The sequence below is a fragment of the Muscardinus avellanarius genome (assembly GCF_963383645.1).
Source record: "Muscardinus avellanarius genome assembly, chromosome: 14".
Classification (NCBI taxonomy): Eukaryota; Metazoa; Chordata; class Mammalia; order Rodentia; family Gliridae; genus Muscardinus; species Muscardinus avellanarius.
The window spans coordinates 41,423,006-41,438,172 of NC_137800.1; the positions used below are offsets into that span (position 1 = coordinate 41,423,006).

General features: G+C 39.3%; 1 protein-coding gene across 1 annotated transcript in view; it reads left to right on the forward strand.

Moving 5' to 3' along the window:
* The window catches only part of MTMR7 (myotubularin related protein 7), a gene marked incomplete at both ends in the record, with an annotated part of 126,645 nt that overhangs the window by 59,814 nt on the left and 51,664 nt on the right, over positions 1-15,167 (forward strand). The window contains one exon of the mRNA XM_080710694.1: positions 6,177-6,311. Coding sequence (XP_080566820.1) covers positions 6,177-6,311 — 135 coding nt within the window. The remainder of the gene's footprint in view (positions 1-6,176; positions 6,312-15,167) is intronic.

Here is a 15,167-nt window from a genome sequence, read left to right on the forward strand (position 1 = left end):
AGCCAGCCGCGCTGGCGTAAGAGACCCTGTTTCAAAAATATAAAATAGGTCTGGGAGTGTAGCCCGGAGGTAAAAGGGCTTCCAGGAACCCCAGTACCACCAAAAAAAAAAAAAAAAAAAAAAAAAAAAAAAAAAAAAAACCAGATCTTCTCGAATGCTGCTCTTGTTTATTGCTATCTCATGCTGCCTGCCATTTTCTTTCAGGGTGTTATATTATTTTGGTTAAGAATTCAAAATTAGGAAATAATGTTATCTGAATTCAAATCCTGGTTTCACCAATTACTAGCTGTGTGACCTTGAACAAATTTCTTAACCTCTCTATGCATGAGTCACTGCGTCTGTAAATAATAACAGATTTTATTGTATGTGGTAATTGGGAAAATTAAATAAAAATATACAAAGTTTTTATATTGGTGTCTACCAGTGGTGCCTGCCACAGAAGCATTCAAACATATTTTAACTATTAGTCGCATTGCAAATGAGAAGTTCTCCTGACAGGGAACTGCTGGGGAGGTTCTCCTCTCTTAGGTCACTAGCATTTGGAAGAAATGTTGCCAGATTAAAAAAAAAGAAAAGTAATACTTCCTTGACAACCTGACTGCCAATGGTATGGATTGTATATAAAGAAGCACTCAGAAACTATCATTTACACAGAATTGAAATTTCTATGAGGAATCGCTGTGTCAATGAGGAATTCCATTTCAAACACAACATAAGTTTTTAAGAAAATGACCTACAAAATGCCAAAATGTAGTCTATTTAATATATCTCACATAGTTTATTAACTACATTTGGTAGTATGACCGTTCTAACTTAACCCCTTATTTAAAACTAGCTGCTCTTTCCTAGAAGGTAATTGAAATAGTTATCATCACGAATTAGCTTTATCTCCTATTTGGACTCTCACTAGCACAATGAGTTTAGGTGTGTGCATGCTTAGATACATTCCCACCATTTCAATATGTTCTCATTTCTAACTCTTCTGATGGAATCTAGCAGACTGCCTGCTGGTAGCTGTCTTTAACTAATATTTTTCTAACCCAGATAGAATATCCTAAAACGCCAACTTTGAATTAGTCTCTCACCGGTCAGAATTCCCTCCGAGCAGGGTGGCAGCCCTGACTCCGTAAAGATCAAAGGGAGGATGACCCCTCCGGAGCCACCTGCGGGATTTGCTTGTGTTTACCCACTGGACAGGACCTGCGCTTGGTCCCCAGACTCTGTCATTCACCTCAGTCCTGAACCTTGCTCTAGCTAGCCGTCCTCTCCCATGTTCAGACCCTTGGCCTTTCTCTTTCCTACTGCTCAAGAATTAGATGCTTTTGGGATGGCTCCCCTTCTCAGTTCCCCTGCTCTGCCCTCCTAAATTCTGAACCTGACTACAGCCAGGGTATCCTTGAGCCACATGACTAAAGGCTCCTTTCTCCTACAGAACAGTAGTGGAGCCCTCACATGGTTATAGTGCTAGCTGTACTATGATTCTTGGGCTTTATAACTAGTGGGAAATAGCCCCATCTTCTCCCAAGAGTCAGACTGGAGCTCACATTTTTCTGGAGAAACCCCAATTTTGCTAAGTTGTCATGGGTTTTTTCTAAGGACTGGGAAGTGAAGACTAGACGCAGAGTACAAACTCCCCTTCATGGAAAGAGCCCCCCGCCCCCGCCCCATCAAGTCACCTGGGTATGTGGTGACATGCCCTGGTTAATTCCAGTAGGAGTTCCCCTCCTTAGCCTGCCTGGAGGGTCCCTTCTTTACTGACCCTCTGACACAATGGACTCACAATCTCAGTGTATCATGTATGTGTATGATTGGGAGATTAACATTAATTCAAATGTTAAAGTGTAAGCTGAGTGTGGTGGCACATGCTTGTAATCCCCGCTTGGGAGGCAGAAACAGGAGGATCGCGCTGGTTCGAAGCCAGCCGCGCTGGCTTAAAGACTCTGTTTCAAAAATATAAAATAGGAGACTTAAGGGAAGATGGCGACCGAGAAAAGCGGGGCTTAAGAGCCCCGCTAACAACCAATCTCCAGTACCACAAAATCAGCGCCTTTCATAGCCAGAAAACACCATCACCAGAGAAACAAAAAAATCACCAGGCTCCAGAGAGAAAGCGGTCTAAGAACAGAGCTCAGAGCCACAGAGGAGATACACCGGCTTCACGCCCGAGGACGTGGCAGCAGCACCATACTGCCAGCGGCAGTGGCAAATTCACCAGACGGCTACAGCAAGCTGAGGTGAGCCGCTGCGGAACAGCCAGGCGGGATTTCTCGGCGCAGGGAGCATCTAAAGCTCCCAGTGGCTGAGCTCAGCACACGCTGCAGGGATTCAGAGTGGAACTCAAAACCAAGAAGAAATATGCCAGCCTCACAGCCGAGGGCATAGCAGCAGTGCCATATTGCCACCGGCGGCAGCAGCAGTGAATTCACCAGGTCCAGTACAGCTACATCTGCGAACTCAAGAACAGTGAGTCAAATTGCGGGCCACAGAGGAGAAATCCCAGTACTGTACTCCCTGGGACTTGACCCAGTGGGGGAATGGCAGTGGCAGATATATCACACCATAGGAGAACGTGCAACCTGGCACCCCCCACAGTCTAAAGCAGCCTCTATCGACTCTCTGGGTCGGAGACTCTGTGATAAAACCCAGTAAAGGAGTAGTGGGGTCTGAGATACTACTGACTCGAGATCCAGAACACCTTAAGTGAAGTCATAGTGACCCAAGGGAAGAACCCAGAGAAGGCACAAACTTCCAAAATCATGGGAAAGAGGAATAATACTGGAGCAATGAATGCCCACAACCCCACAACATCAGAACCCGATAAAACAGAAAATCAGAGATTTCTAGAAGATCAAATCAGGAAAATAACTGTAGAAATAATAGAGGTGCTTCGAAAAGAACTCAGAGAGAGCCAAAAAGAGATAAAGGATGCAATTAATGAAGTAAAGGCCTCAATTCAAAGCACAAACAACCGATTAGACCACATGTAGAACAGAATCTCGCTCTTAGAAGATGATCATTCCAAAAATGAACGCATAGTTTCTAATCTAGAAAAAAATATCCGACAGCAGGAATCTGATATTGAAGAAATATGGGCCCATTTTAAGAGAGCTAACCTAAGAATAATTGGAATAGAGGAGGGAAAAGAAAGTGAAACCAAAGGGATCAACAATCTCTTCAAGGAAGTAATAGCAGAAAATTTTCCAAACATAGAGCAAGAGGTTGATACACAGGTCCAGGAAACTTATAGAACTCCCTTTAGACAGGATCAGAGAAGAGGATCCCCACGCCACCTAATTGTCAAAATGACCAATCTGGAAGCCAAGCAGAGAATCTTAAAGGCAACAAAAACAAAGGGCCAAGTGACATTCAGAGGCAGACCAATTAGAATCACTCCAGACTTCTCAAACCAAGTCATGAGAGCCAGAAGGGCTTGGAGTAACATATTCCCAACTCTGAAAGAAAACAACTTCCAGCCAAAAATTTCCTACCCAGCAAAACTTTCTATCAAATTAGATGGAGAAATAGAAGCTTCCATGACAAACAGAAACTGAAGGAATTTATGTCTTCAAAACCAGCACTAGAGAAAATACTCAAAGAGATTAACTACAAAGAAGAAATAGGTAACACACACCAGAACCATAGAAACAAGATTTTCCATCCAACAGACAACTAAGATTGGTTATCTGTGGAGATTCATTATTTATGTTAGTCTTTTACCTATCTCTAAATGGTATTGTTTGCCTTTATTGTTGTTAATTTTTAGTATTTCTAGTTGGAATATTAATATACCTTCAGATATAGCATTTGGAAATATTTTATCCCATTCTATTAGTAACTGTTAACTCTGTTTACATTGTCTTTGGATATACAATATTTTTTTTTATTTTTTAGGGAGTTTGTATACTCTTCTGTTGCCTGTGCCATTGAAATCATATCCAAGAAATCACTGCCAATTTCAGTGTTGTGAGGTTCTATGACCCAGATTTTCTCCTAAAAGTTTATAGTCTTAAGATTTATATTTAGGTCTTTTATCTATTTTGAGTTAATATTTGTATATGTGTTAGGTAACGGTCCAATTTTATTCTTTTCCATGTAATTATTATGTTTCAACAATATTTAGTTAAAAGATTATTATTTCCACCACCAAATGTTCGTGGAAACCTTGTCAAAAATAACTTGACAATATAGGGAAGAATTTAGCTCTAGGCTTTTATTTAACTCCAATGGTTTATATATCTGCCTTTAGAATAGTACTACACTGTTTCAATTATTGTAGCTTTATATGGTTTGAAATCAGAAAATATATATCTTCTAGCATTGTTCTTTTTCAAGATCGTTTTGGGTATCTAGAGTCCATATTAGGATAGATATTTTTTCTGAAAAATAAATATATAAATATATGATAGTTTCACCTAAAAAAATAGAAAAAAAATTCTCTGGTAAGAAAGAAAGCAAAAAGAAATATTGAAATTTTATTTTTAAGTCATCAAAAGCTTGGTATCAGACAAATGAAACTGTTATGTGAGATTATCATTTTTAATTTTGGATAAATTGCTATAATACTAGATGTCAACCACTAAGTCAAGCATGGGAGGGAGGGATGGGGAGAGAATGGGGTGGGGATCGGGTGGGGGCTGACTGGGCGATGTGTGCATGTATGTCTACAAAAGTTTGTATCCCACTATGATGTATGAATACAGTGCACCAATAAAAAAAAATATATATATATACATATATACATATACATACATATATATATATATATATATATATATATATATATATATATATATATATATATATTAGGTCTGGGAGTGTAGCCCGGAGGTAGAAGGGCTTCCAGGAACCCCAGTACCACCAAATAATAATAATAATAATAATAATAATAATAATAATATGTAAATTTTCTTTAAAAAGTACCACAATGAAAGAAATAAAAACAATTCCATTCACTATAACCTTAAAGCCAATAAAATACCTGACTGACCAGTGTAACAGAATAGAAGATACAGAAACAAACCCACACACCTATAGTCAAATGATCTTTGACAAAGGGGCCAAACTCGCACACTGGAGAAAAGACAGCCTTTTCAACAAATGGTGCTGGGAGAACTGGCTATCCATTTGTAGAAAGATGGAACTAAACCCCTATATCTCACCATGCACAGGAATCAACTCGAGATGGATCAAAGACTTAGAAATTAGACCAGAGACTGTGAAGTTATTAGAGGAGAGCATAGGCTCAACACTACAACATATTGGCACAGGCAGTAACTTTCTCAACAAGACCTCCAAAGTGCAGGAAATTAAAGGAAGAAACAAGTGGGATGTCTTCAAACTAAAAAGTTTCTTCTCATCAAAGGAAATCATCAAGAACCTAAAGAGAAAGCCTACAGTATGTGCTGCTGCCCTTATGTATCAAGCCTAGCAGCGACCTGGGATTTCATTACAGTGAAAATTTCTTGTTCAGAATTAGGATCGTTAGTATTCATAATGTTTTTAAATAGGTTAATTTAAAAATAATGAAAAAAATTGTGGCACTGAGGATTGAATCCAGGGGCATTCTATTTCTGAGCTACATCCCCAGCCCTATTTTATTATTTTTTTTATCTTAAAACAAGGTCTCACTAAGTTGTTGAGGTTGGCCTTGAACCTGCAATCCTCCTGTCCCAGGCTCTCAAATACTGGAATTATAGGTGAGCACCACCATGTCAGACACAAAAAGTATTTAACAAATATATTTATTATTATTATTATTATTATTATTATTATTATTATTATTAATCTTGACACTCATGCTATCCTGTAAGTTTTAGGAGAATGGTTATTTATTTTGTATTTCTGTGTTGGGCAAGAAAATGAAACAATAAGAGGGAGAAGGAAAATCAGCTTTAGTAGCTTTAAATTTTATCATTTGGATCCTCTGTAAACATCTTTACACATTTCTCCTATCTTACACAGAGGGAAGGTTTATATTGCTTGCTCAAGTGGTGGGTTTTTTTTTTAACCTGAATTAAAAATAAACAAGTCTTGATTTCCAGATAGTGTAACCATATTTTCACAAGTTGGTGTGGGGTACAGGTGGACCCAGGGCTTCTTTGCTCTGGAGATGGACCCGAAGGTCTCTGCTGGGTGGTTGCCTGATGGTTTGGTGTCGCTGTGATCTCTTTCTGCAGGCCTCCATCTGCCGGAGCAGCCAGCCCCTGTCCGGCTTCAGTGCCCGCTGCCTAGAGGACGAGCAGATGCTCCAGGCCATCAGGAAAGCCAACCCAGGAAGCGACTTCATCTACGTTGTGGATACGAGGCCTAAAGTAAGTGCTGCTTTTCCCACATGTCTCTGCATTGCGAGTGATGATGCTGGGTTCTGGAAAGCCCATAGACGGTTGTCTCGACCTCTGGGTGCTTGTCTGAGAGGAGCTGTTTCTCTTTGCATGGTCAGTACCTGAGGTCCTAAGCTCCTGAAGGGGCTGATGTGTTGAGCATATTTTACATCTCCCCTGCCCCTAGGATTGTGCTGGGCACATAGCAATGCAGGATAACTGAAGGTGCTTTAATTTTTGGAATTTTTTTTTTCCTAAATACACCCAGTTATTATTTGATTTATTTCTAAAGCATCTTTTTCTGTTCTGACAACGTGAAGTTTGCTGTGGAACTCCAACAGTTTTATTTTTGTGAGGTATTCTGATAATACTTTTTCATAAGTCTACTTTTATTGATCTATCCCTGTGATTTTTGAAAGATCTACAAAACATAATGTTAAGTTTTTTTTAAAAAAAGCCACACATGGTAATGTGTGTACTATTGTATTTATATAAAAACTATAGCTATGTAAAAATGTATAGAAAAATATCTGGAAGGACAAACACTGGGCTATGAAAATTTCATGGAGAAGGGATTTGGGGAGATAGAGAACTTTCTACTTGACTATTATTAGAAAAATTGTATTTTATAGTTACATATAAACTGAGAATGGATTTAGAAAATATGGTATATCCATTAAATGGAATATCATTGTTATAAAGAAATAAAGTATTGATACATGCTACAACATGGTTGAGCCTTGAAAATGTTAAGTAAAAGAAGACTGTGGGGAGAGACCCACTATTGTAAGATTATGTTTTCATGAAATATCCTGGTCGAATTCATAGTGACAGAAAGTAAACTACTATTGCCTAGGGCTGGGAAAATGGCAAGAAGTAGGGGATGACTTTCAGTGTGTAGAAGATTTCTCTTTGAGATGATGGAAATGTTCTAAAATTATATTTTAGTGATGGTTACAGAACTATGTGACTAGACAAAACAACACTGATTTGTATGCTTTAAGTGGGTCAATTGTGTGATGTAAATATAATGTTAATAAGCTTTTAGGAAAAGAATATAAGGAAACAATCATTACAGTAGGAAAGGGAAAATAGGACCAACAATTGAAGTCACTTGAAAGTAGACACTGTTGGACTTCCGGGAAGATGGCGACCGAGAAAAGCGGGGCTTAAGAGCCCCGCTAACAACAAATCTCCAGTACCACAAAATCAGCACCTTTCATAGTCAGAAAACACCATCACCAGTGAAACAAAAAATCACCAGGCTCCAGAGAGAAAGCGGACTGAGAACAGAGCCACAGAGGAGATAACCGGCCTCGTGCCCGAGGACGCGGCAGAAGCGGCAGCAGCGCCATACTGCCGGCACCGGCGAATTCACGGGACGGCTACAGCAAGCCGAGGTGAGCCACTGCGGAACAGCCAGGCGGGATTTCTCCACGCAGAGAGCGTCTAAAGCTCCCAGTGGCTGAGCTCAGCACACGCTGCAGGGATTCAGAGTCGAAATCAAAACCAAGAAGAAAACGCCAGCCCCATAGCCGAGGGTGTAGCAGCGGCGCCATATTGCCACCGGCGGCAGCAGCAGCAAATTCAGCAAGGCCAGTACAGCTACATCTGCGCACTCAAGAACAGTGAGTCAAATTGCGGGCCACAAAGGAGAAATCCCAGTACTGTGCTCCCTGGGACTTGACCCAGTGGAGGAGGGGCGGTGGCAGAGATATCACACCATAGAAGAACGTGCAACCTGGCACCCCCCACAGTCTAAAGCAGCCTCTATCGACTCTCTGGGTCGGAGACTCTGTGATAAAACCCAGTAAAGGAGTAGTGGGGTCTGAGATACTACTGACTCGAGATCCAGAACACCTTAAGTGAAGTCGTAGTGACCCAAGGGAAGAACCCAGAGAAGGCACAAACATAGGAAATCATGGGAAAGAGGAATAATACTGGAGCAATGAATGCACACAACCCCACAACATCAGAACCCGATAAAACTGAAAATCAGAGATTTCTAGAAGATCAAATGAGGAAAATAACTGTAGAAATAATAGAGGTGCTTCGAAAAGAACTCAGAGAGAGCCAAAAAGAGATAAAGGATGCAATTAATGAAGTAAAGGCCTCAATTCAAAGCACAAACAACCGATTAGAACACATGGAGAACAGAATCTCACTCCTAGAAGATGATCATTCCAAAAATGAACGCATAGTTTCTAATCTAGAAAAAAATATCCGACAGCAGGAATCTGATATTGAAGAAATATGGGCCCATTTTAAGAGAGCTAATCTAAGAATAATTGGAATAGAGGAGGGAAAAGAAAGTGAAACCAAAGGGATCAACAATCTCTTCAAGGAAGTAATAGCAGAAAATTTTCCAGACATCGAGCAAGAGGCCGATACACAGGTCCAGGAAACTTATAGAACTCCCTTTAGACAGGATCGGAGAAGAGGATCCCCACGCCACATAATTGTCAAAATGACCAATGTGGAAGCCAAGCAGAGAATCTTAAAGGCAACAAAAGCAAAGGGCCAAGTGACATTCAGAGGCAAACCAATTAGAATCACTCCAGACTTCTCAAACCAAGTCATGAGAGCCAGAAGGGCTTGGAGTAACATATTCCCAATTCTGAAAGAAAACAACTTCCAGCCAAAAATTTCCTACCCAGCAAAACTTTCTATCAAATTAGATGGAGAAATAAGAAGCTTCCATGACAAACAGAAACTGAAGGAATTTATGTCTTCAAAACCAGTGCTAGAGAAAATACTCAAAGAGATTAACTACAAAGAAGAAATAGGTAACACACACCAGAACTACAGAAACAAGATTTTCCATCCAACAGACAACTAAGATTGGTTATCTGTGGAGATTCATTATTTATGTTAGTCTTTTACCTATCTCTAAAGGGTATTGTTTGCCTTTATTGTTGTTAATTTTTAGGATCTCTAGTTGGAATATTAATATACCTTCAGATATAGCAACTGGAAATATTTTATCCCATTCTATTAGTAACTGTTAACTCTGTTTACATTGTCTTTGGATATACAATATTTTTTTTTATTTTTTAGGGAGTTTGTATACGCTTCTGTTGCCTGTGCCATTGAAATCATAACCAAGAAATCACTGCCAATTTCAATGTTGTGAGGTTTAATGACCCAGATTTTCTCCTAAAAGCTTATAGTCTTAAGATTTATATTTAGGTCTTTTATCTATTTTGAGTTAATATTTGAATATGGGATTAGGTAAGGGTCCAATTTTATTCTTTTCCATGTATTTAGTATTTTTTAACAATATTTAGTTAAAAGATTATCATTTCTACCACCAAATGTTCGTGGAAACCTTGTCAAAAATAACTTGACAATATAGGGAAGAATTTAGCTCTAGGCTTTTATTTAACTCCAATGGTTTATATATCTGTCTTTAGAATAGTACTACACTGTTTCAATTATTGTAGCTTTATATGGTTTGAAATCAGAAAATATATATCTTCTAGCTTTGTTCTTTTTCAAGATCGTTTTGGGTACCTAGACTCCATATTCCATATTAGGATAGATTTTTTTCTGAAAAATAAATATGTAAATATATGATAGTTTCACCTAAAAAATAGAAAAAAAATATTCTCTGGTAAGAAAGAAAGCAAAAAGAAATATTGAAATGTCATCTTTAAGTCATCAAAAGCTTGGTATCGGACAAATGAAACTGTTATATGAGATTACCATTTTTAATTTTAGATAAATTGCCATAATACTAGATGTCAACTACTAAGCCAAGCATGGGAGGGAGGGATAGGGAGAGAATGGGGTGGGGATTGGGTGGGGGCTGACTGGGAAAAGTGTGCAAGTATGTCTACAAAAGTATGTATCCTACTATGATGTATGAATACAGTGCACCAATAAAAAAAAAAAGAGTGTTATTACAAAAAAAAAAAAAAAAAAAAGAAAGTAGACACTGTTAAGAATAGGTATTATTGACATAGTCTGCTCATGGGCGATATGAAAAGTAATGAGAATTAGATGCTATCTTCATGTAGATACTCAGACCTTGCTGATTTTCACTACTTTTCTGAATCTCATTTCACCAAACACTGATTCGTGCCCTGGATCATTTAATGTGGTGCTGTCCTAGTGTAAGCCCGGTGTCCTCCTCATTCCCCTGAAGTCAGGACAGCCATTTTATTTCTGATGGAGGTGCACTATAGGATGGAGGCGTGTGAGTAAAGAGGATGGAGTTACTTCTGAGAGTCAGGTCAGCTAATCAGTCATGGAGATCAATGGTGAAATAGATATTGCATGTAGACCCCATTTGCATTCTAGTAGATTATATGTTAAGGGCTCCTTATAAATAAATTCTCAAAGTACATCACACAGTTAAAGCTTCAAATTGGAAACAAAAATTGCTTTTCTGCTTGGCAATTTTTACTTGAAAGATGCCAGAAAAATCTCTGACTTCAGTCTTGTACCTTTGCGTGTGCATTTCTCTCTGGCTAATATTTAATCCCTTCCTTGAAGGCAGATTGTCTTTCTTTCTCTTCCCCGTGCCTTGTGTAAGTGCGGTGGAGCTGTTTTGACTTTCCTAATAGTTATAGACGATTGAATGAATTCCTCTTCCATAGATGTACTGAAGTCAAGATTAAAAAAAAAAAAAAGAAAAGACAGAGACTAGAAAGCCTTTTTTCCTATTTTGTTTCTCCAGCTTTAAATAAAGCAGATTCACCTGCTAATTTAAGAGCTAGTGATCCAAGTTTGCACTGTGTTATGTAAGCCTTCCCTAGAATGTAGCAGCTGTAGGGCCAGGCATATTCCAGATTTAAAATAAATTAATCCAAAGGATTTGATTTGAAGGGTATATTTAGCACTCAGTGTGTTTACTCTCAGCGATAAGTAGTTTGACGCTGATCCATTAGAGAAAATTGGTGGCCCTCTTCTCATATTTATTCATGCACACTCACTTGACATGGTTTTTAAACTGTTTGCTTCAAGGTTTCATTCTTTTAAAGATCGTGTCTGTTGGTTTTTGTTCCAGAGTGTGTTAGGCTTCCATGGTAGCCAGGAGACTGAGTGGATGTTTGTCATGGAACGTGTGGACAGTGGCAAACTGGGCGCTTCCCGGATTTGCTTCCAGGTTTAATTAAAAAGAGAAAGGCTCTGGTGGTGGTCAGGATGATTCTTGTCCTTTGAGTAGAGCTAGCCCTGTAGGAGAGCCATCAGAGAACCCCATGCCTTCTAATATGCTGTTGAGATTACAATAATGAGTCGAGATTACACTAATGGGAGGCAAAGACAGTGCTGCCCTTAAGCATGTATGGACTATCTGCTAAAAAAAAATTATGTCATTGAGGTCATATATTACTGCTAGAATCTGGTGCATTAAGAAAAGATTAAAAAAGTGCTGCCAGGCATGGTGGTACACACTTGTAATCCCAGCATTTGGGAGGCTGAGACAGGAGGATCGTGGTTCAAGGACAGCCTCAGCTACTTAGTGAGGCCCTTTGCAACTCAGTGAGACTCTGTTTAAAAATATAGAATAAAAAATAGGGCTGGGGGTAGAATGCCCTTGTGTTCCATCCCCAGTATTGATAAAAAAAAACTAATGCAATATTTGTTGAATTGTAAAATGGGGGATAACTTGTTTTAACTCAGCCTTGTTCATAACTTTATCAAATCTGGGATTTTGCTGAGCTTTTAAAAATGCCAGATTTTTTTTTGTTGTTGTTGCTGTTGTTTAATTCTTATGAGAATCCTGCAAATTAGTAGTTTTGTTTTGTTTTGTTTCATGAATAAGGGATTAGGTTTAAGTCTACTAATGATCATGCAGTTCAGGGCAGAGCCAGATTCAAATTCAGGCCTATCAGACCAAAGTCAGACCTCTTTCTGTTTCATCATATGATTTTTCCTCCCTATGTATAGAAAATTCCCCAGTGGAACCTTGTCCCCACTGTAAGATTCAGGGTGTTACTGCATCTGAGTAAGCACACAGCAAAGCTGGAGATGCAGAGCTGAAGGACCAACCACAAGCTCATCCAGAGCCAGGCCAAGGCAGGAAGCTGGAAGAGCTATAGTCATCTTTGCACTCTAGTTCCAGGAGGGAGTGCGGAGTCAGACACCCACTGCAGTGGCTGCTTGGCTTTTGTCTTTGCTCCATTTCCAAAGATTGCTTTGTGGTTCTAGTCTCCGATTTCACCATGTCTGTGATTTTTTTAAAATTTATTGTATAACAGGATGTCACATGGGATGTTTTTCCATTTCTCTGGAATGGGTTATTAGGCAGGCACCTAGGAAATTAGGGTGGCACCTAGGAAATGCAGCTGTAAAGAATGGGGTGCCAGAAAGAGGGGAGTCTAGGCTCTCATTTCCTGGTCAATTGTGTGTTATCCTTGCTGATGGCCACCTACACAGCAGCAAGGGAGAGAGACTGGAGGGAGACAACAGTGAGGCACAGTAGAGCACTACACATTCCTGCTCCTTATCTGGGCAAAAATAGGGAGGTTTCCTACAAGGCAAGTTGGACATTAATCTTCTTACTAGAACATTCTTCAGGGGGCTTGCCCACTGGGTGCCTCGCTGCAAGTGCCTGTGAGTGTGTGCCACAGAGGAGGCTGCAGGAGTGAAAGAGGTCACACCAAGATGGGTCTCGTGTCAGCAAAATGTGAATTCCCTCCCACAAGAACCCACATCAGTGTCTGAGACAGAGATGGTCACCAAGTTTAAATAGATCAACAGCAACAGCCACAAAAGACACACTGCAGTCTTGCCTAGCTTTGCAAAAGCCTGTTGACCACCTTCCCCCTCTGCCCCAGAGCCTGAAAGAAGGAGAGGAGGGAGGGAATTGTAGAACAAGTGCTCATCAGTCCATAGAGCCCACAATGGGGGAAAGATATCATTTTACCTTGTATAAGGATTAAAAGGGTAAATTAAGCTGGATGGAGATTTCCTATTTGAGTACATTCCTAAAGTTATTAAATCTGTTTATGATGTCCTTAGGAGGTAGGTAAAGAGAATTTCTGTCAGCTCAGCTACAGTACTTTCAAGGAATAAAATCATCTCCTGTTTTTATATTTGTGTCAAAAGTTCAAGTTCTCCTTTAACCAGTAATAGACAGAGGAAGAAAAAGGGACCCTCATTTGGCTGGTTGTGCCAGGGTGTGGTCCTGTCCTTTCCCACCAAGATCAGCTTCTGCTGTCATCTCCCAACCCTGTCAGATTGGGCCCTATCACCGTCTGAATACAAAATATAACCACTGAAATCTTAGACTCCAAGACTAAGGTAGTGACCTGGCTGACCTTTAACTTGATAGCAAGTTGAACACTGTGTCTTCACAGGTTTGACTGACTGAGGCTAGAGGGAGAATCTGATTCTATTTCTTTACAATCTTGGCCCACTCACTTCTCACTTCACCTTGTTTTGTCATTTAGTTATTTATCCAGTTGGTCAGCCAGTCAGTCTTTATCCAATGCCTGTTCTGTACCAGCAGGGGCATGCCCATAAGTGAGACCGACCCAGGTCCCCATGCAGCTTATGTTCCCCATCCTTTTTATTCACCACTGAATTTTTAAATACCTGCTCATCGCTACTCTCTTCCCATTCTGGTGGGTCTCCTGTGACTTGGACACTAAATCAATCACAAATTTTCTAATTTTGTTTTTTGGTTGCCCTCCAATGCCACAGATATTCTAGATTTCTTAATGAGCCTGTTTTGGAGGGCCCCAAATGCTTTTGAGCCTCATCCTTGCTACTGCTGGCATACATAAACCTTCTCCACTCAGCATGATGGCACACATCCCTTTGGTCTCTCTGCCTCTTCATCTTGAGTCCCCTCCCCTATCTCTATCCTCCTTGATGTGTGACATCCAGCTCAAGCTTCCGCTCACTCATGATCCATTTACCTGGCTCCTACCCAGGCATGGTGAGATTGTCTGGCTCCATGTTCTTTCCCTTTCTGTACTCAATCATAAGCTTAGGATAGTAATCTTTTTTTTTTTTTTTAACATTCAGTGCCTGAAACACAGTAAATGTTCATTTAAAAAACGATAAGACACTTTTTGTTTCATTTATGGGTGTCTGTGGACCCAAAGATGCTGACATCACCAAATAGCAAAGTAACCTTGTGTTATATATGACCAGGTGCTTATCTTCTACTCTTAGTTTTTTCATTTGTCTGTTGTGTTTCTTAAACATAAATGGAAACTGCAATGCAGTTAATAATCTCTGTTGATTTATTACTTGAGAATTTTTAGGAGTTGAAATGAATAGTTTTTTCTTTGGTTTTGAAATGAAATTCCTAGTCAAAGGGACCAAATTAGACTTGCTGATCGTGATTTGCTTATATGGGGGTCATATATAGTATATACTATCTATGATAACTTTTTGAATGTTTATTAATTGTGTAATTCTATGACAACTTTTTGAATATCTATTCATTGCAAAACCATGCTTTCTGCTTTAAGGGTTCAACTTTTACCACATTTTCTATAAATCCTGTAAAATAGAAAGTACTGAAAAATTGCACTTTGCATAGTACATTAAATGTCTCCACCTTCTGTTCATGATGTGAAGTACACACTAGCCTAGGTTTTCTTATGTTAGCTCCTTTGTTTTTAATGACTACTACCAATCAATTCTTCTACCATAAGTAATTGACTATTTAAAAATGTGAACATACAGTATTAGAGATTAAAATAATTGTGTTAGCATTTATTTTTATTTTTTTTAATTTTTAGAAGAGTATCTCTGTAGTATGTGGTGAGTAGGTTTAAGTTCATGATACAGAATAAACATAAGGTTCCTGTAAAGTAAGGATACTTCAAAGTATCCAGTTAATTTGTCCTGTTTTATGAAAATTGTTATAAAGAATAAGAAATT